Source organism: Serpula lacrymans (genome assembly GCF_000218685.1).
Source record: "Serpula lacrymans var. lacrymans S7.9 unplaced genomic scaffold SERLAscaffold_11, whole genome shotgun sequence".
Taxonomy (NCBI): Eukaryota; Fungi; Basidiomycota; class Agaricomycetes; order Boletales; family Serpulaceae; genus Serpula; species Serpula lacrymans.
In genome coordinates this window covers 318,383-345,891 of record NW_006763300.1, presented here as the reverse complement: position 1 = coordinate 345,891, position 27,509 = coordinate 318,383, and the positions used below count along the sequence as shown (strand labels likewise).

The window sequence follows — 27,509 nt, the reverse complement described above, 5'->3', positions numbered from 1 at the left end:
GATTTCTATGTTATCCGGTTTTTCCTTCCTTTACTCTAATACCAACTTCTTTTTCTATTGTCTATGTTCCCCTTTCGTTCTTATCTGATCTTTTTCCTTCCCCCCTTGTAAAACTTTCGACCTCATCCCTATCCTATTCGGTCCGAGATGACGCAAAACTACCACGGCACTTTCCTTCTTTGAACACTTTTTGTTTTAGCCCTAGTTACATGATAGACATTGTGGACCCTATACCTGTACCAGCACCCGATTGGTCGAGTTTTGGAGCTTACAAACGTGTTGATCGCAAAGTCAAACCTGTTCCTGGAGTATTCCCAGAAGACGCACGTGTCACTCGGTCATTTCCAGAAGACCCACTCCTTTCGCTCCCACCCCTTCCTGTCCTTCCCCCAGAATTCATTCCCACGCCGAAGCTCACCAAGGAGCGCCTTTATGACGAAATGAAGCTAAACTCTGATGGATTCTTATGGCCAGAAGAGGAAAAGCTTTTCGCTCACATCATGATACTCAATCAGCGCAGTCTTGCCTTCGAGGAAACTGACAGAGGAACGTTCAGAGAAGACTACTTCTCTCCCTACGTCATACCTGTTCTCCCACATGTCCCTTGGGAATACAAGAACATTCCTATTCCTCCTGGAATCAAGAATGAAGTCATAGAATTGCTCAGAGACAAAATCAAAGCTGGAGTCTATGAGCCTAGCCAGTCATCTTATCGCTCTAAGTGGTTTTGCGTTCAGAAGAAGAATGGCAAGATTCGCATCGTCCATGATCTTCAGCCACTAAATGCAGTCACTATCAAAGACTCAGGAGTACCACCTATCCTTGACGACTTTGTGGAGCCATTTGCTGGTTCTCAATGCTATACTGTATTTGATCTTTTTTGGGGATTTGATGCTCGAAAAGTGCACCCTGACAGTCGTGACCTTACCTCTTTTCTATCGCCACTAGGACTTCTGAGGATTACTTCTATGCCTATGGGATTCACCAATTCCGTTCCAGAATTCCAGAATTGCATGACTTTCATCTTGCAAGACGAAATTCCGCATATTGCCAATATCTTTGTTGATGACCTCCCAATCAAAGGACCTACTTCTCGTTATGAAGATGCAGATGGCAACCCAGAGACCATTCCTGGCAACCCTGGCATTCGTAGATTTATATGGGAACATGCCATTAACGTTCATCGCATTATGCATAGAGTTGGTCATGCTGGTGGAACTTTCTCTGGAAAGAAGACTCAGTTATGTCGTCCTCAAGTTGTGATTGTCGGACAAGTATGCTGCCCAGAAGGTCGTCTCCCTGACAGTACCAAGGTGGACAAGATTCTTAAATGGCCAATTCTCCAGACTCCCAAAGATGTTCGCAGTTTTCTTGGTCTATGTGGCACAGTTCGCATTTGGATCCGCAATTACTCTGCTCTTGCACGCCCCTTGACAGAATTGTATCGCAAAGGAGCTGAATTTCAATGGGATGAACGCAGACAAGAAGCATTTGATGCTCTGAAGCATGCAGTATCTTCTGCACCAGCACTTCACCCTATAATTATTCGTCACACAACCCAGTCGTTCTTTCAGTTGATACCAGCAAGATTGCTGTTGGTTTTATCCTCTCCCAGCTTGATGAAAATGGAAGGAAGCGTCCAGCTCGCTATGGCTCTATTCCCATGAATGATAGAGAGGCAAATTACAGTCAACCCAAGCTAGAATTATATGGTTTGTTCAGAGCACTTCGTCATTTTCGCCTTTACATTGCAGGAGTAAAACACTTGCATGTGGAGGTGGATGCCAAGTATATCAAAGGCATGCTCAACGATCCAGATCTTCAGCCTAATGCCACTATCAATCGTTGGATTCAGGGCATCCTTCTCTTTGATTTCAAGCTCATTCACATACCTGCTGATCGACATCGTGGTCCTGATGCATTATCTCGTCGTCAACCAACAGAGGAAGACTTTGAAGATGCTCAAGAATCAGATGATTGGCTTGATGATATCGCTCTTCTTGTTGATCTTGCCAGACCTCTCCCATATCACCCTATGTCACTCCCTTCGTTCCTTACCAATGATTCTTCTCAGTATGATACTCTTCGTCGAATCTTCCACTTTCTTCAAACTATGGAGCTGCCTATATTTTCCTCTCTTCAAGCTCAAAAGCGTTTTGTCAAGCGATCACTTCAATTCTTCTTGAAAGGAGACAGCATGTTCAAGCGTCGTCACTCTGCTCCTCCTCTCAAAGTCATCTTCAATCCTGACCTTCGACTTCACATCCTTACTTAAGCACATGAAAGGCTTGGTCACAGAGGAGTCAATGGTGTATTCTCTACAGTCAGAGAGCGCTTTTACTGGCCCCATATGTTACAGGATGTCAAGCATCATATTCGCACCTGCCATGAATGCCAGATTCGAAGTGTACGCAAAAGTGAAGTCCCACTTACCATCTCATCACCTCCTACAATCTTCACCAAAGTATATGTCGACATTATGCTCATGCCCAAGGCCAGAGGATATCGATATCTTGTTGCTGCAAGAGATGATCTGTCACTTGCTGCAGAAGGAAGAGCATTGAAGAAAGCATCTGCACATAATCTTGCTCGCTTTTTCTGGGAAGAAATCATCTGTCGCTATGGAGCTATAGGAGAAGTTGTCACAGATAATGGAAGCAAAGTCAAAGGAGCATTTGAAGAGCTTGTGGAACGTTACCAGATCCCTCATATTCGCATTTCTCCCTACAATTCCAAGGCAAATGGTGTTGTTGAGCGTGGACACTTCGTCATAAGAGAAGCACTTGTCAAGTCCTGTGAAGGGAATGTCGATTTATGGCCAACCAAGGTCCATCATGCCTTCTTTGCAGACAAGGTCACTACTCGTTGTTCTACTGGATTCAGCCCTTTTTATCTGTTGCACAGAGTTGACCCAGTCCTACCATTTGATCTGACAGAAGCGACTTTCCTTGTTCATGGATTCCATACTGCAATGTCAACAGAAGACCTCATTGCTCTGCGCATTCGTCAACTAGAAAAGAGACAGGATGATTTGCAACAAGCTGCACTCACTATACGCAAAACTCGTCTCAGATCTAAAGCGCAGTTTGAGAAACTCTATGCACGAAGGATGTTCAAGAACAAATACCAGCCTGGAGAGCTTGTTCTAGTGCGGAATACTCAGGTTGAGAAAGAGCTGGATTGTAAAGCAAAGCCTCGTTACAATGGCCCTTATGAAGTTGTGCGACGTACTAAAGGAGGATCATATGTTCTAAAAGAAATGGATGGATCAGTATCACGAAGAGGAATTGCAGCATTTCGCCTACTTCCCTATTTCAACCGCCACTCTATGCCCCTCTTGGACGAACTGGATGACCATGATAACGACCTAGATGAACCAGAAGATGAACCTGACTATGAGCATAACGACTCAGATGATGAAGATAACAATTAATGACTTACCTGAACGAATTTTATGCTGACATGACCCTTCAATGTGTTGCCATGTTTCATTCCCTATGACCCTACCTTTATGGAAGCAACTGGGGACAGTTGCAATTTCAAGTTGTCCGTGGATGTCATGCACCAAAGTTGATTGGTAGCATGGACAGGTGTCAATAACGAAGCGAATATTCAAAAAGACTCGCCTTTGCGCCACATAGGCACAGTGCCATGTGGAATAGTAATTAATATTGCCCTTTTTGAACTTGTGGCTGATCAGCACCACCTCTATTAGGCAATCCAGTCACGCTCACCTTTGCTTTTCCATCCGGTACTTTCCGCATTTCGGCATTTCGGCAAATTTTCGCGTCGCCACTGGCTACACATTGCATTGCGCCCTCACTTTTGTCGTTTCCCTTACTCCCCTTCCTTTGCCTAGCCCCACCATGGGCCCCTTCCTCTCCTTTTTATTCTCACCCGACGGTCGTTTCTGGGTCCCCATTTTAGTTCACCTCCTCGTCACCTCCACCCTCCTCCTCCTCATCTTCTTTGAACCCCCACCATTTCTGATGTCACCACTTCCTATCCGCTTCTGTCGCCGATCCGTTGACTACCACGTGCCACTGCTGATATCAGCAAAGCCCCGGCGGCCGGTCCAAATAGGGCAACAGGTCCATCTTCATGACGTCGATCTGCCATCATATACTATCAAAACATCGGTCGCTCGTCTTGCCTGGTTGGAGCGTAGGTGGGTAGTTTTTGAGCTGGAGAAGGTTCATCCCCTTGCGTCGCCCATGTTCATCGCTGTCCCATTCACTTGGGTACACTTATCATTTGTCCATTATCTTCGCTACAGCTACACCTACCACACGCTGCCTGGGACTCACTTGTTCCAAATTGGAACTACTCCTCTCCCTCCCTCGTTTGATCAGGTGGTCCAACACAACCAGTCCATTGGTAAGGCCATGGAACTGTCAGATTTGGACTAGGTGGTGGACCGGTGGCTCCAGTTTCTTTTTCTTCAGAGAACATTCATTTACAGTGCGATTATTTTTGATTTTTGAATCATTTTTATGGACACATATTTTTTTAGAATGCCTGACTGACAATAAAGGAACTGTGTTGATACTGATAGCGTTTTGCCTTGCCCTTTTTTACTGCATCTTCCCATGACATCATGATCTTCCTGCTCTCTTTTTGCTATTGGACTTTACTTTATGGCTGTACAAACCTGTGACATTACTCACAGCATTTATTGTTCTATCCCTTTCTTTTCTTTTTTTGACAATCTTATCCTGTACTACCTACGCAGGATTCGTCAGCGTACATTCCTTCCTTCATATTCTTTCTCATTCTTTTTGCACAGCTATACTGTGCATAGCCTACTTCTCTTTTACTATATAAACCCCTGTATTTTACCTTGTAAAAACAACAACAAGAAATCCAATCCAGACTTCTTCTCTACTCTCAAGTTCACTACTCTGCTACTTGTGATCCAGTGTGGTCACAACACTTCCCACTTTTACCACTGTTAACTGCTGTCATCGTCACTTCCCACTTTTGAAGTCATTGTCATCCCTTTCGATTAGAGTCCTTCTGAGCACTACAGTTTGTGCGTCAGGAGCCTGCTATCACTGGGAACCTCATCATATTGTCGTTCTCAAACCTACCTTGTGCTACGACTAGCAAGGTAGTGCTCGTCTATACTCGTCACAAAGCCCCTATCCTTCTATAAATTCAACTATCCCTCCTCCTCAAAACCCACACTCATACACCTCTGGGTTTTACTTTGAAGGATCTTTATACGTACCACCCCACGAACAACCAGACCACTCCACTGTTCTAGGAGGCAAAGCCCATAAACAAGTTCCGTGGAATCTGGGAGGATTGTGTGTTAGTTTGTTTTGTGTGTGGTTTTCTAACAACAGTTCTCATCATCGACAGCGCCCTTGGTTATTTTCTTGTTGAGCGGCCTGCGCTTCGTTTGGACACTTTTGGGCTATGTGCCCCTCCTGCCCACAGCTGTAGCAGGTGAATCTGCGCGCCTGTCCGCCCTGGACCGCGTTGATATCCAATGGGGCTCCCCGCCCTGGTTGGAACCCATGAGAGTGATTTTTATTTTGGTTTGATGACCCAGGGCTCCTCTGGGAAAAGTTGTTTTTGGTGGTGAGCCCGCCACTGAATTGCATTTTGTAGAGCTCTATGTGTTACAATTAACATACCAGCACCTACTTACGCTTCACTTTTGTACTTCTACTTTTATTTTCCAAGTCACATGACCAGTCATGTGACCATTTACTTTACTTTACATTTTCAACTTTTCATAGTCACATGACCAGTGTCTAGACTCATCATGTGACCTGTCACATGCTAGACATCGGACTTTGAACTTTATTTACAACTGTACAGTACCTCATGTATTTTAGTATATATACAAGAGCAATACATGGGGAAGGACTCAGCGAGTCCTCCTGTTGTCTAGCACAACTAACTCACTGCAGCCTAAGGGGTAACCACTCCCCATCATCTTCTTTATAGTGTGTTCCTGTGTGCGCCAGAGTAAATAACTCTTGGTTGTTACACTATGGCCCTACCTACTTTTTGAACCTCCTCTGCTGCTTGAGAGAGGTTCTCGCTCCTCATATCCTATATGTAGAGCTGTTCTGCAATGTGGGGGTTTACATTGCATTCCAGCAGCTCCACTGCATGTTCATTACCTAGACCCCCTTGGATAGAGAGGGCCAGGAACCGGGTTACGAAATCATCTGTCCTCATGTTCCCTTGCTTGAAGGTATGGATTTGCTGACGCGCCCAGTCACGCTCAGCTTGAGGTTTGAAATATTTTTCAATCTCTATCTTGAGATTGTCCCAGGTGGGCCACACTCCCGCTGTGTAGCACTCCTGTAATCTAATTTGGGCATATTGACTCGCCACAGGTCCTTTTAGTGGAGATAGCACCGCAGTTGCTACCTCAAAGTCGTCAGCAAACACATCCCAATTTGCTTCGACCCAAATTTGCAGTTTGATCCACCATTCAGCAAATTGTGCTCTGTCTCCTTCAAAAGTGCCGGGGTCAGCGACGTTTTCAACTTTCTTGTTAAATTTCTTCTCAACTGAGGGTGCTGCTGCAGTGGGGTTTGCCTGTAGCTCAGCGAGTTGCGTGGTTAACGCCAAAATCTGTGCATGCATGTTGTGCAACAGAGTGTTGACGTCAGGAGTTTGCGACAACATGTCGGCTTGTTCTCTTTGGTAATGTAAAAAAAAGGGTAACTGGGGGTCCCCGCTTGCTATCTGTGGATCTACCTCTTCCCAGCTGAATATCGGATCTCAATCTCTGACTACCCACACTATAGTATTTGAAAAGTATATAAAAAGTAAATGTAAGAAACCCTGGTCCAAACGGTTGTCAGGGGGTGGTCCGCTTGTTATGCTGTCAACCCTTCTCCAACTGGCGGAGGCAAGTGCCCAGCTTGATCAGAGGTATTCGAAGAAGAAGTTTTGTACAGTGGTTCCACACCAACTGCCGAGCTAAAGTACTCCCCTTAACACTGGGGGCCATGTATCAAAAAAATAATTGTTCTTTCTCCCAGAGCACTACAGGGCCGTTGCTAGGAGCGCACCCTTCTGCTATACGGGATATCCCTAAACAATAACCCCTTAACCCTGGGGACCGGGTTTGCACAATGTGCGAGAGAGTAGTAAGAGCAAGTCCTAATGTAACAACCAAGAGTTAGTTACTCTGGCGCACAACTCAGACAAGCCAAAAGATAATGAAGAGGGAGTGTTTACCCTTTAGGTTTCAACAAGTTAGTTGTGAGGATACAACAGGAGGACTTGCTGAGGAGTCTCCTAGATCTAATGAGGTGTATATACTAATACAGAGTGTTTGTACTTATGTACTGTACAGTTGATAAAAGCAGTGGCTGATGATGTCAGAGGGTGCAGCCTGTGTGACCAGCTCCACTGCGTGAGAGACTTGTAGCTAAATAAGAATAAAGGCAGCATAGCACGAGAAGGTGGAGTTTGAACAAAATGGGAAGTGCCGCATGGCACAGTGTGTGAAAACTACCGTATAAAGTTAAAGGGGAGAATGAAAATCAAAGGTCCAAAAATTGTGTATCGTAACATATAGTAATATTATCAGGTAATAATGCACTGTCTAAAATGGACAATTATAACTATATGGGCCGCAGAGTTGCTGTAAGTTTATTATATGAATAATCCATCATTGTTATGCTTACTTTGAGCACCTCCCACAATCTGCCTGTATCACTGTCTGCAATAGCCTTTTGTGTTAGTTTTGGTGATTCTGCACCTAGTTGTGCTATCTATTTTCCCTTCTTTCTAAATCACTTTCTTCTTTATTCTTTTTGCTCTATTGTTCAGTATTCACTGAGCATTCTATAATTTCGCCTTTGTGGCTGATTTGTTTACTAGTATTGCAGAGTCCAGTATTCCTATTCTTTAGTTACTCATACTGGACTCTAGGTACTGTACACATTCTGTACTCTCTGATAATATAGTTACTCATACTGGACTCTAGTTCTGTCCCTGTTAGGTCTCAGAAAGTGGCTAGACACTTCCCAGAAGTTCTCAATTGAACATTTTGAACTTCCCACCACCACAAAGGCTGCACCCCAATGTGTACAAGTAACACGGCTAAGATTGGTCCACTTTGTATGTCAAAGCTTCAACGTTGGCACAATACAATGTATGGATTCAAAGTCTTGCTGTTCCATCACCCGGTATTTCTTCAGTTTGATAAGTTGGTCAAATGTTTTCCCATCACTGCTGAATATAATAACTCTCCCTCATCTGTCTCATCATCAATCCCCATTTGTGTCTTCAGGAAATCACTAACTGCCTTCTCCATCCCTTGAATTTGCATCTCATCAGTTGTGTTTGTGGCAAGAGGAGTCACTTTTGTATGACAGTTTTGATTTATAGGATTTTTGGCAATAGTTTTGTATTCTTCCTTATATCAGCTTTTGTAAACTGATAGCACAATCACAAAGTTGATCAGAATATGTAAGAAATACAAAGTGCGCACTTTTGCCTGGTGAGTGAGATCAATATTGTCTAATATGCCTTTTGTGATGATTGATTTCCTTTCTTGCAGCTGCAGTTGCCGCACCAGTTCTTGTACATCAAATGCTGCAGGGTCAAATTCCTGCAGCTCAACAGCTGTGCCCACAAAACCCTTCAATATCTTGTTCTCTCTTCTAATTCAAGGGTCCCATCTCTTTGCATAAGCTTGTACATTGTCTCCAACAACACTGAAGTGTTGTTCTGACCCATGTTTTGCAGCTTCTTTCAGATATTTAACTGCTGCACGAGCCATCCCTTCCAGTGCTTCAACAAGGGTGTTATATGTGACATAGCTAGCTGATTTTGAGTGTGTGAAGTTGAGGGCCATTAACGCAGCAATTGCACCCTACCACACAAGGTTTAATAGGTTTAGATGAGACAAAATAAAGCAGGACATACCAAGTCCTGCGGACAATATATCTGTGGCATGGTGGAACTCTGGGTTGGAGTACAAGCAAACAATATGGCACATTACAGGTGTGTTTGTTTCCAGGAGGTCTTGCAGCTTCCGGAAGCTAAATCAGTTGAATGCATCCCATGTAATAGATGTGCCATCATGTCAATTGACATTTTCAGATAAAACTCGGGCTTGCATCTGTAGACCACCATCATGCAACACCATCACATCAAATTCCACATGGATTAGTCTAGTAACATGTTTGATGGCCCATGCAGTAAGTGCTGCTTCCCCATGCCAGATTTCTTCAGTTCTGATGGTCATGATACTCTTCCCCTTCATTTGTTCTAGTACCAGGCTTGTTAGAGAAACACATTTGGCATTTTCAAAGGGTGCATCAAGAATAGTGCCTATTGATGCTGATCCAATTGAGGATCCATTGAGGAAGGACACCACTGACTGTAAGTGTTGTTGTGTCCTTTTGACTTTTCTCCCATGTTCATCCTTTTGACAAAATAGATAGTACAGGAAGTCTGCAAATGACCAACTGACATCCTGTAGGGTTTGAAGGATAGTGTTGAGCTTTTGATCTGTAGACCGGGCAGGGTGTCTAGGACTTGCTTCAGGCATATAGTAGTGATGGGTTTGGATAAAGACTAATATGTTTACATGAGTCTACTGGTACTGCTATCAACAATCTTGTGAGTTATCACTGGTCACAAGAGACTTTTTCTGACTGATTGCTTGACTGATTGTCTGACTGGGACCAGTACATGAGGCCTCTACTCTCGATCCCCTTTGCTGAGTCTGAGTTGCATCTGAATGGTGGAGTCACTTCTGAACTTCAAAAGGCTTCAACAATTTGCGTTATTGGCACCAAATGGGGGGCTCCTGCAAAAGTCGTGAGATTTGAAGGAGACCAAATATCATATATTGTATTAGGTCAGCAAATGGAGAATACAGCAAGTTCACAGCTTCAATCATCGCTAAATTACCTAGCCGAGAGCTGAGCGAGCAGGGTGGGTACGAGCCTAATCTATGCTGATGCGGCGAAGCATGCCGACCTAAATGTTGGCGCTCTGGCATCACTAACCATAACCACAGAATGGAACATTATATTGGACTAGACTACATATAACCTTGCAAGTTAACCTCCACAAAAAAGAGAGAGGTTATGATTGAGCTCCGCTCGATTCCTCATGTCATCGTGGCCACCTAAATTCATGTGGTGCGAGTATGAGTGCCTGCCTGCGGGCCATTATGAAACCTATCTATGCAGTCATAATAAACAGAAACATCGAAGTAAAGCAATTATGCAACCAGGGCGGCCAATCTGCGAAGGTGTGCTACATTTAGATATGCAGGTACATAGGTCTCCAGGCCAGACACCTCTCGCGGTAGTGGCAATTCGTATGGACCAACTTCTTCCGTTTCGGGAGATAGTAGAAGGTGATCGTTACGATCATTAGCTTGCACCCGAGAAGCCACTACTCGTAAAATTTCAGGAGAAATGGGACTCTGATGATATCTTGAGTCTAGGAATGGAAGAGCCTTGAAGGAAACGGCTCACCTCGTAGTCGGCCACATAATAGTTCGTGCACATGCGCTGTATTTGCATTGGACTCAACATCCAACAAACATCGTAAATAATCTCTATGTCTGCTGGAGTTGCCTAATTCAATAGCTCAGTCTCCTTGTAAGAAGTAGAGTATTGAATGGTAGGGTATACCTTCTTCAGTTGCAGAAGCTTCGTAGCTTGCATCAAGTGCTCGAGTTGCAGCATCCCTTCTGGCATGTCATGTGATTTGCACCATTCTTCTATGCGTGTGATATTGTACTGAATTTGCATCGCTATTGACTTTGTTCAGTTACCTCGGGCATGAATATACGAACCTTCAAGCTTACCTCGCTTCCATGAAGAGAAATTGCGTCTCATCAAAAGATCATTAAAACTAGTAACCCCGATTAATTTGAGCAGCTCAGTAACAATCTGCTGCACCACCGAATCTTCCATGTAATAGCTTTTTAGACTCTTCCATACTTTATTCAACAGATTCAGGATATCGTCCATGCCAAAGGCCGGGTGATTATTTGTATTGAGAAGACGGTTGAATAGTCGTCCCCCGCCATCACTGGTCGTGAAACCCGGTAATGACTGACTTTCGATTAACGCCGGTATCACCATTTTGGATAAACGCTTCTTCGTCTCTTGCATCCAAGTATGGTATATGTTATACTCGAGACTGTCGAGGTCGTGCTTGACGACAGTCACGAGCCGCTCATAGTCATTCCAATCGAAAGGCCGTACAGCATTCTCTTCGCCAGGCCCTATACCTTGAAGCATGTCACTTTCAGCAACGCAGATGAAGGATAACATCTCGTGGACGTTTGATAGCCAGAAAATCCCAGGAACGATGGCTTCTTCGCTGGAAAAAGACTATTTGAAGGGAATTTAGCGCCCAACAGAAAGAGAGAGTATTAAAAATAAAAATAAAACTTGCCATAACATGGGCTTGAATAGTCTGCATCACGTTGGCCAGGAATCTCTCGCTTTCCGGAATTAAACCATACTTCCACATCTCGTTAGTAACAAGACTGATAAGATTAGCTGGGAAAAGGATTTCCTTAACAGCAGATGGATTAGTAAGACTAGGCACTGGAATCTTCAAACCCCGGATTAAGCCATCTAGAACATCTTCATCCAAACGTTTAACATCCTGCATGAGTTTGATTTTTTCTTCCGCGGGGTCATCGTTGTCACGAATTTCGGATAAGCCGTTTGTGCGCAGCCGAAGTACTTTGTCCTCGCCATTGTAAGCAACTGATACTGCGCGAGGATTTAGTATGTGATTCTTCTTCGCATCAAGCATATCGTCTGCAGATGTTCGGCCATCTAGAGGAGACAGCGAATACACGCCTGCAGAGCTGTGTCTTCGCTGATGGGTCGAGGGCGCCGCTAACGCAGACCCATTGGCTCCATTGTTCGAATCAGCGATGCGCAGTGCAGGCGAAAATGTAGGTGAATTGGGAGGCTCTGCTCGAGTACCTCGTGTCAGAGCATTGAGGGCGTTTGCGCGATTGAGCTGTTCGCGAAGGTTGCTGACTTCGTTTTTAAGTGTGGCAATGATAGAACTGTCCTCATTAACCCGAGAGGGTGCCATGTCGATGGATTTCTGTTGCGCTTCGAGCTGAGTGCTTTGGCGCGTCAACTCCTCTGTGAGTTTTTGAATGGTCTCCTCCCTTTCTGCTGCCTTTGCAGTAAAATCTTCAAGCCGCCTTTCCACGTCTACCTTCGCAGTAAGAAGTTCGTCTCTCTGAGAAAGCGCAACTTCAGACTTCGACAAAGCAGACTGCAGTTGCTTTACTTTTCCATCGCATTCCTCATATCTAGATGACCAATGTTGTAGCTGTTGTTCCACCTCTGACAATCGTGCTTGTAACGTCTTTTTTTCCTCTGTTCGCTTTTGTAAATTTTGAGTTAACTCGACTACCTTGTTTTCTAGACGATAGGATATCTCTTTGAACTTCGATACGGAACGTGCTTCGGCTTTGAGATTTTTCAAGTGCTTTCGGGCCAATCGGCGCCTGATGCACGACTGTAGGTAGATGACATGTTTTAAATCAGATCCAAAAGTGCGACGGCATAACCTTGTAAGGTAGCTGTGAGACAGAACCACTTAATAAACGCGAATAAACGTACAGTCCACGGCAAAGACTTTGTAACCGTATTGCTGCGTGAGACGTTCTCATCTCCTTGAAAAGCTGACGAGCGTGGGCACCGCGAGCACCTATGGAAATGGCACATTAGGACGAAGACAGCCTCGCGTTTGAAGTAAACATACGACTCTGGAAGATGGTCATCGCATTTCGTATATCCAAGAATTTCTTGCGGTGTATGTAACACCTCAGTGCAGTCTGCAACCGTCTTGCAGACACATTCTTCCTGATGCTTTCTACTAAACTCCGAGCAAGTATACCCCGCCACCAAGTCTGAATCCGAATTGTAGCCCGACGTAGTTGGCGGTAATCCTTGACTGCCATATGCCTGCGCATATTTTTTTGCACAATCGTCACAAGAGCGTTGAGCCTGTTGGCACGAAGAGATTCTAATGCTGCTAGCATCCCTGCCCTGAAGAAAATTTTCGTCAGACCGCTTTGGTACTTGTCGGGATCATTAATAGTTTTCTGTAGGACAAGGGAACAGAGAGGTTTTAACTCTAAATTCTGGATCATCGGTTGCCAATCCAATGAGGGTACGAGCATGTAATACCTAAGGAAGATTGAGACCGTGTTATATAGGGCACCGATTCACTTACCGTTCTGCAAATTCCTCGTACGTCCAACGTGAGGGATACCCAGCGCAGCTAATGCGAATCGTTTCTAGGACTCCACATGCCCGAAGCTGGCCAAGAACTTGTTGAGGTGTGAACTCCCATGGTTTTTTTGCTTCATTCGGCTTTATGCATCTGATATAATGCACGTTGGTTACGCTTAGAGTGTCCATAAGGGTTATCAAGGATGCCTTGAAAATAGAACCCTGTGTTGGTTTTTTCACCACAAAGCCCCGCTTGGCTCCCATAGAGGTAGAGGTCGATGTAACAAAAGATTGTCGCCCTGGGTCTGGAATGATCGACGATCGACGAGATCCCCCGCTGCCAGAGTCGGAAAAGGCAGGTGAACTCGGGTGAACGGGCTCTACTGATTTCGCGGATCCTAGGGCTATATCAAGGATCTCCTTTAAAAATGAGTTTCTCGTCGAGCCAAGTAGTGCCATATGTTCGTCCGGAACGGTGTCGCGGTTTTTTTCCAAAAAGCCATCTACTTCATACGTAACATCTAGAGCATAATGGGCAATCGTGAATGCCGAATTTCCAAACCTTGGTTTTTTGAAAACGGCTTTGTTGGCAGGCTTTGACAACTGTGTGTTGAGCTTTTGCAAAAAGGACGCGTCACTTCCTGAAGGTAAACGCGATTCTTCGTCAAGAAGCGCAAGCACGCCAAGTTTTCCTTCTATCACATCGATGCATGGTTGGTTGTCTGAGAACTCTATGAAAGTCCAGTTGATCTCTTCTTTCATATATTCTTCTTGTTCAAGTTTGAAAACATGGGAATTAAACTATGAGAAGCGAAAACATGAGTAGCAATTAAAATTCTTTTGTAGACACTTACTTCCTGCTGTAACTTTTCATTGGCATAGTTGATGCTGAATTGTTCAAATGAATTCTACGATGGAGATTCGTGAATGCAATGCGGACCAAGTAGTGATCAGAACACTACCTTCTGAAAATGCTCGAAACCATAGATATCCAACACTCCAATGAACATTTCAGCACGTTCAGCTGCGTCACCATTTTCTCCAGCCAGACTTTCATTGACTACGGCAACCAGCCATTCAAATAAGCACGCATATACGAACTTTGCCACACTGTCCCTGACAACGGTGGCTTGCGCAGCATTGAGAGATGTCACTATCTTTTCCGAGCGCGTTGTAATTTGTTTCTTAATCGTCCATTTCTTGAATTCTGGAAGATTTACGCCCAAAAAGCGAGTGGCCAAGATGAGAGAAGGGTCATCTTCGTTGATAGCTGAATCCGATCGTGTCTGTGTAACTTTGACATTCCCAAGGTGAAGCAACGCGGAGAGTAGTCGAAAAACTGCCCATTGCTTTTCGACGCTTATTCCAACAGTGGAAAGCGCGTGTTGTGTGGCGCGAAATTCTTCAGAGTCATCCACTCCGCTAATTGGCGTAGAGGCCGTCCCCCCTTGTTTTAAATAGTGAAATTTTCCAACATCCGTATCCAGTCCAAGATCTTTACGTTCTTTCATAGGTGCACCGGCGCATAACTGATAGAAGATATGGTAATTGCGTTCAGTGAGCGGCTGAAAAACAATGCGGGATCGCTCTAGGAGGTAGGTCCGAATACGGGCGCCTACTATTTCTTGCTTGCCGTCGAACAAAATCTGTGACAGTGGTCATAAGAATATGACTTTTACAACTGAGCGATATATACAGACCTGGATATATTTTCCAAAACGTGATGAATTATCATTCCGCGTCGTTTTGGCATTACCAAATGCTTCTAGAATTGGATTTGTTGCTAAAATCTGACGTTCTATTTCACTAGATTCGTCGAGCGAGAATTTTGTCTTCGACTTCGTCGAACCAGGAGGATTCACAGAAGCAAGGTAACGCATGATAAACTTTGCCTAAAGACAGCCATCTCGACACAGGAAGTGGATAAAACGTATATAATACTCACTGATTCGGTTTTACCTGCACCACTATAATAGAGTTTAGATAAAAGATAAAATGGGAATATACCAATATAATCACCTTTCCCCAGACACGATGATCGTTTGACCCATGCCATCCTTCCCCATGGCAGTGTATGCATCTTCGGCGATGGCAAAAAGGTGCGGTTCCAGTTCACCCCTCTTGCGACCGCTATAGGCTTGTATGATTTCTGGCCCATATAGTGTGACTCTCTGGAACGGGTTGACAGCAATGAGAACTATCCCGCTATAAGTGTAGATGCTGTGCTGGGCGTAACGATTTCTGATTGTATGCAAAACTGTGCTACCGTCAATGAAAGAGAAGTAAGCCATAAAAGATAACATGATACTTACCTGAAGGTTCATTCAGATGGGATAATGTGGCCAGATCATCGGCAGTTTCTAGTAGTGGCGGGTTTCGCAAGGGAGGGAGACCTTTGCCATCCTTGATATTCTTTAGGGTCGTATTGATCGTCAACTCCTAAAAAAATCACCATACAAAGGTAACTTCAACTTTAACCCATTCCGTTACGAAATTTGGACTCAACTGACCTTGCCTCGTTCATCAAGGAAATCGAGCTGGATGGCATCATCCGAAGCTTTGGAGACGGCTACGACCTCGGCAGATATCCAAGCCTGGTCTTTATCTTCGAACCAAACTCTCGTTCCCTTACTGTAGATGTTCTCGGCCATGGGGCCTGGTCAGATCGTCGTGTTTGCGTTATTCTAGAGAGCTAATGCACGTCCCAACCCAATGAGAACTGTGACAGGTCCGTGACAACGTTCAGATTGTTAGCGGGAAGGTATCCCACGGAAAAATCCGAAATAAAGCGTTACGCTGTATGACTTGCCAGCTAGACCACCTACTTGTGCAACTTGCAAGGCTTCTCATAAAAAATCTTCAACTATTACTACGGTGACCACATTACTGTGATATTGACATTCGAACCCCACGAGCTAGACGCGTATCCATATATTCCTGTTGCTGCATAGCCTATCTATTCCATACTTCCTTGCCACCAATTCTTCATTTCTGATTCTCTCGTACCCGTGTATGTATCTTTCCAAGGCCCACTTGTGGGGGTTACTGCTACTACTTCCAGCAAGAGTGGTAACCTCGCACTCAACCAACTCCTCCGAAGACTTGCTTTGGGGTGTATATCGCCCAAACCTCTACTTTGGCCTCAAGCCTAGGGTACCTCAATCTCTCGTGACTGGTCTCATGTGGTTCGGTACTCAGGATTATCAATCTATCAGTAGTATGTTCTTGTGAATAAAAGGTCATTTTATCATATATTAACTTTGCTGGCTTGCCAGAAACTCGACATGCATGTGATCAAGGGGACGGTCTGGACAGCTACACTTGGACCACATATGACCCTCGCCGTGGTGGCGAACAGGTGCTCAGAGACAGCCAAAATAACGTCGAATTAACCACCGAGCTGTTGAAGATTTCCGGAGGCAACAATGGTGGTAGTTGGGCTGCAAGAATCAAAGGGAAACCGATCAACTCCGGTGAGTGTGGGCCATGTTTTCTATCACCCCTTCGGTCTCACGAATCAAAATGAAGAATTTCCTTCCCGAATTTCCACGATATTCTACGTCGGCCTAGAGGGTCTCGGTGGTATAGACATGGTCACAGATGAGAATGAAAACGTGAGCAACGACCTTTGCATAATATTGTTCTCGATAAATAATATAATACCCAGGGCATCGAAGGGCCTGTGGAGTTTGTAGGATCAACTCCTGACTTGGACGATTTCACGATTCGGATAGTTGACAGTTAGTTAGCATCTTGTATGTTCGTCGAGAAAAGTATCCATTGACATTTTGGCTAGGTCCTGAAAACAATGCAGTTACAAACGGGCCTCATTCTGAAGCATTCAAAGAGCGTATCGGCAAATCTCATTTGGCTGGGTTGCGACTAAACCGAGGGGACATTTGGACGGCCAAAGGTTCGAAATGTAGCCATCATGTCACTGTGCTGGCTCTGACAAATGTTCCAGAATGGATATTACAAAATATCGTCAATCATGCGGCAGACATTGTTCAAAAATATCGGACATCGACAGCACCGGACCCCTCATTTGTTTTACAGTTATCTGATGAGGTTTACACAGGAAGTAACTTATATGCTGTACAAAAAAGTTTTGACGGAGAGTTCCAGTTTGATGTATTCTTCGAAAGCCAAAGTGCAGCTCAGATGCTTGATGGTAACTACATTCAATTGTGATTAGCCCTACTTTCAGACTAATTATTCCAATTCAGCGTCAATCCTTGACCAAGGCATGCACGCTCTGAATGCATCTTTTGATAAACGTTTCGAGGCTATCTTTCCAACGTCGCCCTCTTACTTTGCTGCAGACCCAGGAGCCCTTAGCTCTTTCAGCAAAGCTATAACATCTAATCTTCTGGGTGGTATCGGCTATTTCTACGGAACCTCTATCATCGATCGAAACTTCGCATACGAGTGGGACGAGGATGATGATTTCACGCCCGACGCCGATGAGGATGCACAAAAGGACGCAAAGTTATTAGAGCCTCAAGGTCTACTGACTGCAACACCTAGTCGCAGTTTTTTCCCAAGAGGCTTCTATTGGTAAATTTGTTTTTCTGAGAAAACTTCCCGCTCAACGTCACTGCAGGGATGAAGGATTTCATTTGCTGCACATTGGACAGTGGGATAATGATCTCAGGTACGTTCGCTATTATATCAATGGACGTGATTAGATACAAATCTGCAGTATCCCATAGCCTGGAGATGCTCATGGATTGGATCAACTTGATTGACAATGATGGCTGGGTTGCTAGGGAACAAATTCTGGGCGAAGAAGCGAGAAGCAAAGTACGTTCAAACATAATTTTATTGCAGGTTTATTGACATGTCATGTAATAGGTTCCAGCTCAGTTTCAAACCCAAGTCCCCTCTTTTGCCAACCCTCCGACTCTTACTATGGCAGTCACTGCGTTTATCGACCGATTGAAATCTCAAACGTCTGGGTTATCGGATGAGGACCTTGGCATGAATTATATACCCGGATCTCAGACTATACTCACTGATACCACTACATTCACGGATGGCAATATCTACCTGACGTATGATCGTGGGGTTGCGTACCTGCAGTCTATCTACCACCCTCTTAAGCGCCACTATGATTGGTTTCGCCGCACCCAACGCGGACAAATCAAGCAGTACGGTCGTAAAGCTCGTTCTCGCACCGAGGCGTATCGCTGGCGAGGACGATCGGAACAACACGTCCTAACAAGCGGCATGGATGACTATCCAAGAGGTCCTCCTCACGCTGGAGAGCTACATTTGGACCTGATAAGCTGGATGGCATTTTTCACAAGGACTATGCGGGAAATATCAGGTTTCATTGGTGAGACTGAGGACCAATTAAGCTTCTTGGAGATAGAGAGAGCAATCCTGGATAATATTGAAGGTGATATATTTTACTCTCGCCTTTTTATCCGCCCTGACGCGCAAAAAGATCTTCACTGGAGTGAGGAAAAGCAAATGTATTGCGACGTGAATATCGACGATCAAGGTATAAACCTGCATAAATCCTACTGATAATTCATTTATTCACTACCATATTCTCAGATGAATCTTATCATGTTTGTCATAAGGGATATCTTTCCCTTTTCCCTTTCCTTCTTTCTCTGCTCTCCCCCGACTCGCCGCATCTGAGGGCTGTCCTCGACCTCTTGCGTGATCCTGACCATCTTTGGTCACCATATGGTCTTCGCAGCCTGTCTGTTAGTGAACCTGCATTCGGGACCGGCGAAAACTATTGGAAAGGTCCGATATGGATACAGATGAATTATATGGCCCTAAGTTCGTTGTTCAAGGTGTGTCATTTTATTCTATTTCCTAATGGTTTTCCGTGATAAACCGATGCTACCATGCTTGATGAATGGCAGGTGTATGGTGCTGAGGAAGGCCCTTATAAAGAATATGCTAAAGACATTTACACCGAACTGAGGAAAAACGTCATAGACAATGTTTTTAGCGTCAGCTTCCTCTTTTACTAGTATATATGCATTATGCACTGATAAAATCTTCGATGCAGGAATACAAGAGGACTGGATACGTATGGGAGCAGTACGATGCTGTCACTGGAGAAGGGAGAAGGAGGTAAGGTTAAGTCTTGTGTTTTAATCGCGACTAACTCCTTTCACCAGCCATCCTTTCACGGGCTGGACGTCACTGGTAACTTTAAGTAAGGGCCATAATACCATTCACAGCTTTCGCTGATTATTATGATTAGTCCTGGCCGAAAAGTATTGAACCCGCATGTGCAACGATTCCGTTATTTAGTGGGTAGTTATTGTTTGAATGTAATGCACGAATGCTACACCAATGATACACCAATGAAAGCTGAAGTCAAAGGTATTGCAAACGAGAGGTAAGAGTAACGAATAGACATCATAATTCATATATCATGCGTAAGATGTGGACGGCAAAGTTAATACATGAATGGTCATGAGCTCAATAATAATGTTCGATGAAGAAATATCAAAACCTTCGAAACAGCTACTCGTAACAAGTAAAGTGTTTGGAGGGGCTGCAAAGATGACCATAATTATACGATTGAGATGAAGCCTTTGAATACGCCAGATCACCTATTGCATTCGCAAAAATGCCCCATCAGTCGAGATAGCAAAATCCTCTGGGTCAAAGGACAGAATCAAAATGAAGTGAATCTAACCTCATTTCAAAGCTGAAGTCATGAGAGGTTGGGAGCATGTCCGGAGAAAACTGGTCTGATTTTCGATCAGGAACACGAGTGACCGGGTTGAGATCAGAATCTAAGAAGAAGACGGCATCATAGACCCTATCCTCCATTGGTACCTCTAGATCGTCGGAAAGTCCTGCGAAAGTAGATAAGGAGGATGTGGATGGCATTTGAGAATATCCGGGATGTGTAATGGGCGCAGTAGAAAACCTAGATACTCGGTCCGTAGGAGATGACGAAGACGATGGAAAAAGACGGTGAAGTTCTCTGAAGGAGAACCTCCTACGAGACTTTTTAACAGAAGGACATGGAGACACTGGCTGCTGGTAGATGCTACCTATACCGTCTGACACAATGACGCATCCCGCAGGAGGTGCTGTGTTACGATCTTTGAGGTATGGGAGTGACGACTCGGTTTCAGATGAAGGCGGTTGTGTGGTATGGGTAGGAGAAGTAGATGTAACGCCCTGAGGGTCTGCCTTGGTACTCATCCTTTTCGACGATTGCAAGAGCTGAGATAGTGAACGAGTGTTTCGCCGCGAGAGGAAAGAAGCAGGAGATGCTGGTGGCTGCTGCTCCCGCTGATGCCATCTCAAGTTCTGCACACCCGCAAAAGACCCTGGCATGCTTTCACTCGACGACTGCAGTTCTTTGGCATTGGATCTTCGTCGAGCACCCTTCCTCGCATTCTTTATGGATTGGAAGGCCTTTGAAGCACGGGCCCTCAGATTTCGTGGCCCCTTCACCTGGTGATATTGGTCTGACTCCTCAGTTAGCCTCCGACCTGAGCGCCTGAGTTTCACCACTTCTACCACATCTGAATCATCCAGCGGATCCCTGTGCTGCGTTACATCACTTCTGATCTCTGACGAAGCAAGGCCATGTGTTTCGATTATCTGACCTGTTGCAGCTGAATCCTTGATAGGTGAATGGTAAAACTGCTGAGTGGGGTCCTGATGTTCAGCTACAACATCGAAGGGGACGTCAAGAAAGCGGGCGTTGTGGCTGGAAGCAAAGTCGATGTGGTCAGGGGAATGATTGGCGTCGAAGTAGCACCAAGGGGGATTTTCGGACTGCTCTTCCTCTGGAGGAAAGACGAAGACATGAGGCATTACAAAAGAATGAGAATAGCGAGAGCTGGGTGTTGGAACGATGGACATTGTAAGAAAATGAGCGTGAATAAAGCGTGTCTGGCCAAGCGTCAATGACCTGAACCTTTGGTTTGAGCTCTCACCCAATGTTCGACTTTGAACTGCCACTGTCAGCCACACTTCGGCCCGTTCCAAGTAAAACCGTGACCCACTCAGCTCATCGTGCCTTCTACCATTATTCTGTCCGTGAAACATTCATGATGGGAATACACATTGGCTTGGATTTTATAAGACTACTAGTACATGTAGGGGGCCCGGTCGTCTCCTTTGAATCTCAAACAAATTGAGTATTGGCCTCAATTTCGTTACGACCTCGTCAATATCATGATCAGGCGTATGCAAAAAGCTTGGGGCTGGTCAAATGGCGGACACCGAAAACGAAGCTGGCGCTTCCTACAGACATCGAACCCGCGTAATACATCGCAGGGCGAAAGGCGGCACGTCCAGCTTCGCTCCCCCCATATCGCTCCAGTATGTAACCTGCAACAGGTGCACCCTACGAAATGTTAGCTCTTGGTATCCCAAAGAAAAAGTAGTAATCATACCATGACGTATCCTGCTGCCCACGCAGATACAACCATTGCAAGTGCAGTGCTCATTCTTTGTCCATAGATGTGACCCACAACGGATGGCATCGTGGAGAAGAAGCCGCCATTGCCCACACCACTGATCACTATGAATACCACAAATGGGGCCAATGCCGTAGATGCAGGCCAAATCACAAGCATACTGAGGGCGCTGACAATAAGCGCCAGTAGCAAGCTACTTAGTGGACCAACGACATCTCCTAGAGCGCCAAAACCAACACGTCCAAAAGCTGAGGAAAGATTGAATACAGCGAGAAGAACCGAACTGATACCACTGGATATGCCAAGAGAAGAGGCATATAAAGGAATGAAGAAGGGGGGCACAAGGATTGGGAACGTGGCAATTCCCGACCCAAAAAATAATAGCAAGAACTTCGGATCCTTGAAGAAAGACCTAACAGACTGTAAGTCTTATGTCTAGTTGCTTCAAAGAGAGCCATACCAATCCATGGTTGGAGCTACCCGGCGAGATCGCTCCTTCAAGAGCATGGTAGCCGGTAAAGTCGCGGCAAGAGTGACAAAACCAAAGACGCGAAAAGTCCAAGCTATGCCTACTTTATTCAGCAGGACTTCCATCAGAATACTCAATACACAGCCACCAATTCCTCCACCTGCATATACCAACCCGTTCGCCAAACCACGGCGGCGACTGAAGTATTGTGCCGGTAGTGTTCCACAAGTCTACCTTCCACGTTGGTAGGAACTTGGAACAGGGATTAAAATGCTCACCATGAAGCATAGGCTACAGCCGAAGCCCATCACAATTCCATTGGTAACAAATAATCCACCGACACTCCTGGTAGCCCAGCCACTTAGAATTTGCCCAAATCCCATGAACGAACATGCTAGAAAAGCCGCATGACGAGTGCCCATGAGACGAATGATGCGAGTATTGACAATGGCACCGAAGGCGACGAAGGCGATGGCTGTGGAACCTATGAATGCTAATGTTGAATCTGGTGCAAGGTTTTCACGCGCCAACTTGGCCTGCATGAGACCCCATGAATGAGTTATGCCTACAAAAAAGAATCTGATAACTTTGGTGAGCACAACATAGTGAGAGCGTTGAAATAGTAAGAGGCATACGTGATTAGACTGCAAGCTGATACAACGATCCATCCATAACCACCGTCTGGTACTTCGTTATTCACGACGTTTATGGTAGATAATGGCTGGGATACTGGCTGTCTATCTTGTTGAATAACATCCTGCGACGATAGATCAGCTAGTTCTATGGCGCGAGGCCTCTCATTGCAAACAGAGGCAGTATTTTCCATGTCTACGGGCTCGTTTAGCAAAAGCTTGAGCAAAAATATGGTCAAGATGTTTAGAGCTTTAAGTGACTCACCTTTCGGTCGCGCGCCCGAGGACATTATTCATGCCACATCGCCGGACCGGTAATGCCGGTTTGACATTTTGTTGAGAATGTTGTGAAGACATGTACACCAGTACACACGAGTTTTGTCGATGCACAGTGCCCATGTATGGAGAGCCGGCATTGAAATCAGTATAGAGACGAGACCGCTACCCCCGTAGAGTCGCTGTTAAATGATTGATTGGTGGTCGTATTGATATACTGTAATGCCACAAGAGCTAATGTTGTCCACTACTCATCCTCGTGAAGCTCTCTCCATGCCTGCTCCACCCTCAGGCGCTGTTCCTTAGCATTCTGGCGATTGCGAGAAGAACGCTCAACCCGCTGACGATAGCATCTCAACCGGCATTTTCAGCGTAAAGACGTGAACGGGACGCACCTCTTTTCGAAGACATTGGTTAAGACTATCCTTTTCTCGATTACAACCACCAGTAAGGCGTGCCCAGTTGTTGGAATGGCAGGCGTCAAGTGCTTGTATGAACTCCCTGCAGACTGGCTCGGGATCCTGAGTATCCGGCTGAAACCCTGGACAGAAAAAGCTCACCAATACGCTTATCGGACAACTGCGGGTGCATCTGGGAAATACATGGCAAATAGCAACGTTATGAGAGAATGGGCGGTAAATGGCCTATCCACGCACAGACCAGATATTAAACGCAGACCTGTATTTCCTACGATTTTTGACTGTCGTCGTGAAGATGCGTGAGAAGTCTGATTAGATAAAAGCGGGATATCTGCGGTGGCTAAATTATCGCTTTTCCTCTCCAGCCCATCTCCTTTCCCCAGTCCTCCCAGACATGTCCAGCTTTACCCCAGAACCCACAGACGACTTGTCCATTGCGACAATCCGTACTTTGGCTGCAGATGTTGTTGGAAAGGCGAACTCAGGCCATCCTGGTAAGCTTAGCCGCATCAGGTTATCGCCCTCATGATCACTAACAACACACGTTGTATCAGGGGCACCCATGGGTATGGCTCCAGCAGCCCACGTCCTTTTCACTCGGTAGGTGCTCTCTACAGCGATCCTTATCGGTCATTAGCTGGTTTGTTAACCTCTACCTAGATTTTTTAATGCTAACCCCAAAAGTTCGAAATGGTTTAATCGCGATCGATTTGTGCTCTCTAATGGGTAAGTAGCTCTTATCATCCCTGAGACTGCTTCTGAACATTCAATTTCAGCCATGCGTATGTTTCATACCTGCTAAGTCGCTGCTTGGATACTTAATCTCAGCATATACTTAGTTGTGTTCTTCAATACATATTACTCCATCTTTTAGGGTATAAGCTCTCCGTGGACGATTTGAAGGCTTTCCGACAACTAGATTCCCTCACCCCCGGCCACCCTGAGGCGGGACACACTGACGGTAGGCTCACATACTTAGTGTATCCTTCCGTATTTTCATTTCCGCCGACAGGTATCGAGGTCACGACTGGACCTCTTGGCCAGGGCTTTGCCAATGGTGTCGGGTTTGCTATGGCACAGGCACATCTCGGTGCGGTCTATAATCGCGATGGATTTGACTTGATCAATAATTACACCTATGGTGGGCCTGGTTTCAATCCTATCCCTTGCGCTTGACTGTATGAATGTTTTTCAGTGTTCACTGGCGATGGATGTCTCATGGAGGGCGTTGCTAGCGAGGCTGCTTCGCTTGCTGGCCACTTGCAGTTGGGAAATTTAATAGTGGTGCGTATATTCTGTATTCTTGACTTAAGAAGCATTACCTCAACTTCTACATCAGGTTTATGATGATAACCGTATGCCTTTGTTTTTTTTACAAACCACGCCTTGGGTTGACGCTGTGCAGATATTTCTATCGATGGAGATACCGCCGTAGCCTTCACCGAGAATGTCGAACAAAGATTCCTGTCCTATGGATGGCAAGTACTTCATGTCGATAACGGTGATAGGTGAGGCGCGTGACTTTATGTATTGTCTTTGTATTCAAAATGATTTTCAGTGATTTGGCGGGCATATCTGATGCCATTACCCAAGGGCGTGCCGAAAAGAACAAGCCGACCATCATTCGCTTGAGAACAACCATAGGGTATGGTTCAAAACAGCAAGGTACCCACGGAGTACATGGATCCCGTAAGCTTTTGGTTTTTGTCATTCGTTCTAGACTGACATAACGTCTTTGACGATTATATTTGTTAGCCCTTAAAGCCGATGATATCCAGGCTCTCAAGTTGAAGGCCGGCTTCCCCCCGGACAAGACGTTCTATATTCCTAAGGAGACTTATGACACCTATAAAGTAGCTGCTTTACGCGGTGCTAAGCTCCAGTCGGAATGGATTTCCTTGCTCTCTGCCTACGAGAAACGGTACCCCAACGAACACGCAGAACTCGCACGCCGGATTTCAGGCAAGTTGCCTGATGGCTGGGAGCAGACTCTGCCGGTGTACAAACCATCTGATCCTGCGCAAGCATCCCGCAAACTCTCGGAAATTGTGTTGTCAGTTATTACGCCCGGAATCCCTGATCTGATCGGAGGATCGGCAGATTTGACTGGTAGCAATTTGACAAAAGTCAAGGGTTCTACAGATTTCCAACATCCAAGCACAAACCTAGGTACATACGCAGGAACATATATCCGTTATGGAGTTCGAGAACACGGTATGGGCGCTATCGCCAACGGTCTGTCTGCATACGGTGGTATCGTACCATTCGTAGCTACATTCTTGGTAAGCCCCCTCAGTAGCTCTTTGAGAGTTCCCTACTTATGTTTTGTAGAACTTTGTATCATATGCAGCCGGTGCTGTCAGGTTGTCAGCTCTCAGCAAGCACCAGGTAATCTGGGTTGGTGAGTCAATACTGCTCAGCCACCTTAGCGATATAACTCAGCTTCTATTACAGCAACTCACGACTCCATTGGTCTTGGAGAAGACGGGCCTACGCATCAGCCCATTGAAACCGCAGTTCATTTGCGTGCAATTCCCAATCTGGATTTCTGGCGTCCAGCAGACGGTAATGAGACCTCTGCTTCTTACCTCGTTGCTTTGCGAAGTAAGGAGACTCCCTCTGTTCTCTCTCTCTCTCGTCAGAACCTGCCCAATCTTGAAGGCTCGACTATTGAGCGGGCTTCACGCGGTGGTTATGTCCTTCATGAGGTAGAAGGTGAAGATCTCACAATCGTCAGCAGCGGTAGTGAAGTTAGCATTGCACTTGAAGCTGCAGGTAAATTGAAAGCAGAGGGCATCAAAACAAGGATTGTCAGCATGCCTTGTTGGTCGGTCTTTGACAGCCAAGATCAACAGTACAGGTTGAGCGTACTTCGTAGCGGGGCACCTATCCTCTCTCTTGAAGCTCTCTCGGTCTGTTGCTTTTCTTGATGAGTCTGCATCTCCCACATTTATATTGGTTCGAATTGTTTAGACGACCGGATGGCAAAAGTACAGCCATGAGGTATGTCCGAACACATATGCGCTGTTTTTCATTGTCTGACATGTTCTCACTGCTCAGCAATATGGTCTTCCAGCGTGGGGCGCTTCCGGACCGTACCAGAAAGTTTATGAGAAATTTGGTATTACTGGCACCAGTATGTTCTTTTAAAGTTTTTAGAATCAGGATGATATACTGAGACTGTACCGCTAGATATTGCCGCCGTTGGCAAAAAGGTAGTCCAATTTTACAGGGAACAGGGTGTCAAAGTCATATCTCCCCTTGTCAAAGCGCTGTAGATGAAAGCTTAGACCAGAATCTTGGTTTCCCATTGACAGGAAGCTTGAGTAAGCCCTTAGAATAACGAAGAAACCACTGTAACATCATGTCAAATTAGACGAAATTCAATTCACTACTTGATGGCATATATTCAGACACGGACGAAAACACCAGCGAGTTCAATAGAAGACTATACTGTCTCATCAGCTCTATATTTATATTTAATCAAGTAGATAATCATTTTCTTTGAACAGTCATCTCGTCCCAAGCTGCCCTCTCTTCATTCTCCTTGATAACGTCCAGGACGTGGGGCTTCAGGTAACGCACGTCCTATTATAGATGTGTAGGTCAAGACAAGAAAAATTGAACCAGGCATTGGACAAACTAACCTCGGAAGACGCGAGCCATTCTTCCTTTGGCAGAGGTTTGTGCAAAACGCTGCACTGAGACGCGACCTTGAAGCGGTATGCACGCTCATAGGCCTCGCGGGGAGTTAAGCGGGTGAGTGCCTTGAAACACATGGATGAGAACGTTGGGAGATGATAAAGTGTGACGTTTCACTTACTCTTTGGACATCTGGATGCTCCTCGATTACTGAAACATTAAAGGGTTGGAAAGGATATAGATGTAGCAAAAAAAAAAAAAAGAATTAAGAACATACATAAATCGTCGTACTTCAAGCCCATTTTCCGATAGCCCATTAAGTTTGCATACCATACAGAAATGGGCTTAACCCATTTGCTTAGGGTTCGTGACGAACGAATGTAGGGAGCGAGAGAGGGACCGAGGGCGTTCATGTCTTGGTATGCTTGACAGAA

General features: G+C 45.3%; 12 protein-coding genes across 12 annotated transcripts; 5 read left to right on the top strand and 7 right to left on the bottom strand.

Moving 5' to 3' along the window:
- Positions 1-149: 149 nt before the first annotated feature.
- Positions 150-308, top strand: SERLADRAFT_396495 (uncharacterized protein; the record flags this gene model as incomplete). Its single annotated transcript, XM_007321267.1, has 1 exon — positions 150-308. A coding segment is annotated over one exon (159 nt), but the record flags the coding sequence as incomplete, so codon positions are not given.
- Positions 309-2,668: 2,360 nt separating this feature from the next.
- SERLADRAFT_336556 (uncharacterized protein) lies at positions 2,669-3,322 on the top strand (the record flags this gene model as incomplete). Its single annotated transcript, XM_007321266.1, has 1 exon — positions 2,669-3,322. A coding segment is annotated over one exon (654 nt), but the record flags the coding sequence as incomplete, so codon positions are not given.
- Positions 3,323-6,066: 2,744 nt separating this feature from the next.
- Positions 6,067-6,651, bottom strand: SERLADRAFT_440789 (uncharacterized protein; the record flags this gene model as incomplete). The annotated part of the gene is made up of 1 exon (XM_007321265.1): positions 6,067-6,651. One exon carries the CDS (start codon positions 6,649-6,651, stop codon positions 6,067-6,069), a length of 585 nt encoding a protein of 194 aa, XP_007321327.1.
- A 1,996-nt stretch (positions 6,652-8,647) lies between these two features.
- Positions 8,648-8,937, bottom strand: SERLADRAFT_440788 (uncharacterized protein; the record flags this gene model as incomplete). Its single annotated transcript, XM_007321264.1, has 2 exons — positions 8,648-8,854; positions 8,908-8,937. The coding sequence occupies 2 exons, from the start codon at positions 8,935-8,937 to the stop codon at positions 8,648-8,650; spliced, it is 237 nt and encodes a 78-aa protein (XP_007321326.1).
- A 1,063-nt stretch (positions 8,938-10,000) lies between these two features.
- SERLADRAFT_451576 (uncharacterized protein) lies at positions 10,001-15,901 on the bottom strand (the record flags this gene model as incomplete). Its single annotated transcript, XM_007321263.1, has 14 exons — positions 10,001-10,423; positions 10,476-10,577; positions 10,635-10,756; positions 10,811-11,342; positions 11,407-12,553; positions 12,606-12,693; positions 12,748-13,175; positions 13,222-14,021; positions 14,075-14,128; positions 14,183-14,866; positions 14,921-15,112; positions 15,254-15,477; positions 15,533-15,659; positions 15,731-15,901. 14 exons carry the CDS (start codon positions 15,869-15,871, stop codon positions 10,217-10,219), a joined length of 4,848 nt encoding a protein of 1,615 aa, XP_007321325.1.
- Positions 15,902-16,232: 331 nt separating this feature from the next.
- SERLADRAFT_351106 (glycoside hydrolase family 63 protein) lies at positions 16,233-19,436 on the top strand (the record flags this gene model as incomplete). Its single annotated transcript, XM_007321262.1, has 15 exons — positions 16,233-16,437; positions 16,496-16,693; positions 16,749-16,834; positions 16,888-16,960; positions 17,017-17,133; positions 17,185-17,391; positions 17,447-17,777; positions 17,824-17,874; positions 17,933-18,023; positions 18,075-18,621; positions 18,670-18,726; positions 18,783-19,030; positions 19,103-19,192; positions 19,252-19,316; positions 19,364-19,436. The coding sequence occupies 15 exons, from the start codon at positions 16,233-16,235 to the stop codon at positions 19,434-19,436; spliced, it is 2,439 nt and encodes an 812-aa protein (XP_007321324.1).
- A 53-nt stretch (positions 19,437-19,489) lies between these two features.
- SERLADRAFT_474034 (uncharacterized protein) lies at positions 19,490-20,190 on the bottom strand (the record flags this gene model as incomplete). Its single annotated transcript, XM_007321261.1, has 2 exons — positions 19,490-19,804; positions 19,891-20,190. The coding sequence occupies 2 exons, from the start codon at positions 20,085-20,087 to the stop codon at positions 19,801-19,803; spliced, it is 201 nt and encodes a 66-aa protein (XP_007321323.1).
- Positions 20,191-20,683: 493 nt separating this feature from the next.
- SERLADRAFT_396484 (uncharacterized protein) lies at positions 20,684-21,136 on the top strand (the record flags this gene model as incomplete). Its single annotated transcript, XM_007321260.1, has 1 exon — positions 20,684-21,136. One exon carries the CDS (start codon positions 20,874-20,876, stop codon positions 21,123-21,125), a length of 252 nt encoding a protein of 83 aa, XP_007321322.1.
- Positions 21,137-21,251: 115 nt separating this feature from the next.
- Positions 21,252-22,942, bottom strand: SERLADRAFT_474031 (uncharacterized protein; the record flags this gene model as incomplete). The annotated part of the gene is made up of 5 exons (XM_007321259.1): positions 21,252-21,564; positions 21,614-22,049; positions 22,098-22,336; positions 22,385-22,685; positions 22,742-22,942. 5 exons carry the CDS (start codon positions 22,930-22,932, stop codon positions 21,397-21,399), a joined length of 1,335 nt encoding a protein of 444 aa, XP_007321321.1.
- A 251-nt stretch (positions 22,943-23,193) lies between these two features.
- On the bottom strand, positions 23,194-23,734 carry SERLADRAFT_474029 (uncharacterized protein; the record flags this gene model as incomplete). Its single annotated transcript, XM_007321258.1, has 3 exons — positions 23,194-23,354; positions 23,410-23,522; positions 23,575-23,734. The coding sequence occupies 3 exons, from the start codon at positions 23,603-23,605 to the stop codon at positions 23,262-23,264; spliced, it is 237 nt and encodes a 78-aa protein (XP_007321320.1).
- A 93-nt stretch (positions 23,735-23,827) lies between these two features.
- On the top strand, positions 23,828-26,840 carry SERLADRAFT_357428 (uncharacterized protein; the record flags this gene model as incomplete). Its single annotated transcript, XM_007321257.1, has 15 exons — positions 23,828-23,927; positions 23,988-24,033; positions 24,094-24,159; positions 24,273-24,394; positions 24,446-24,574; positions 24,629-24,717; positions 24,773-24,788; positions 24,839-24,941; positions 24,992-25,122; positions 25,189-25,715; positions 25,765-25,834; positions 25,888-26,345; positions 26,407-26,436; positions 26,494-26,569; positions 26,626-26,840. The coding sequence occupies 15 exons, from the start codon at positions 23,828-23,830 to the stop codon at positions 26,709-26,711; spliced, it is 2,049 nt and encodes a 682-aa protein (XP_007321319.1).
- Positions 26,841-26,854: 14 nt separating this feature from the next.
- On the bottom strand, positions 26,855-27,502 carry QCR7 (subunit 7 of the ubiquinol cytochrome-c reductase complex,QCR7; the record flags this gene model as incomplete). The annotated part of the gene is made up of 4 exons (XM_007321256.1): positions 26,855-27,021; positions 27,081-27,200; positions 27,257-27,285; positions 27,353-27,502. The coding sequence occupies 4 exons, from the start codon at positions 27,486-27,488 to the stop codon at positions 26,929-26,931; spliced, it is 378 nt and encodes a 125-aa protein (XP_007321318.1).
- Positions 27,503-27,509: the final 7 nt, after the last annotated feature.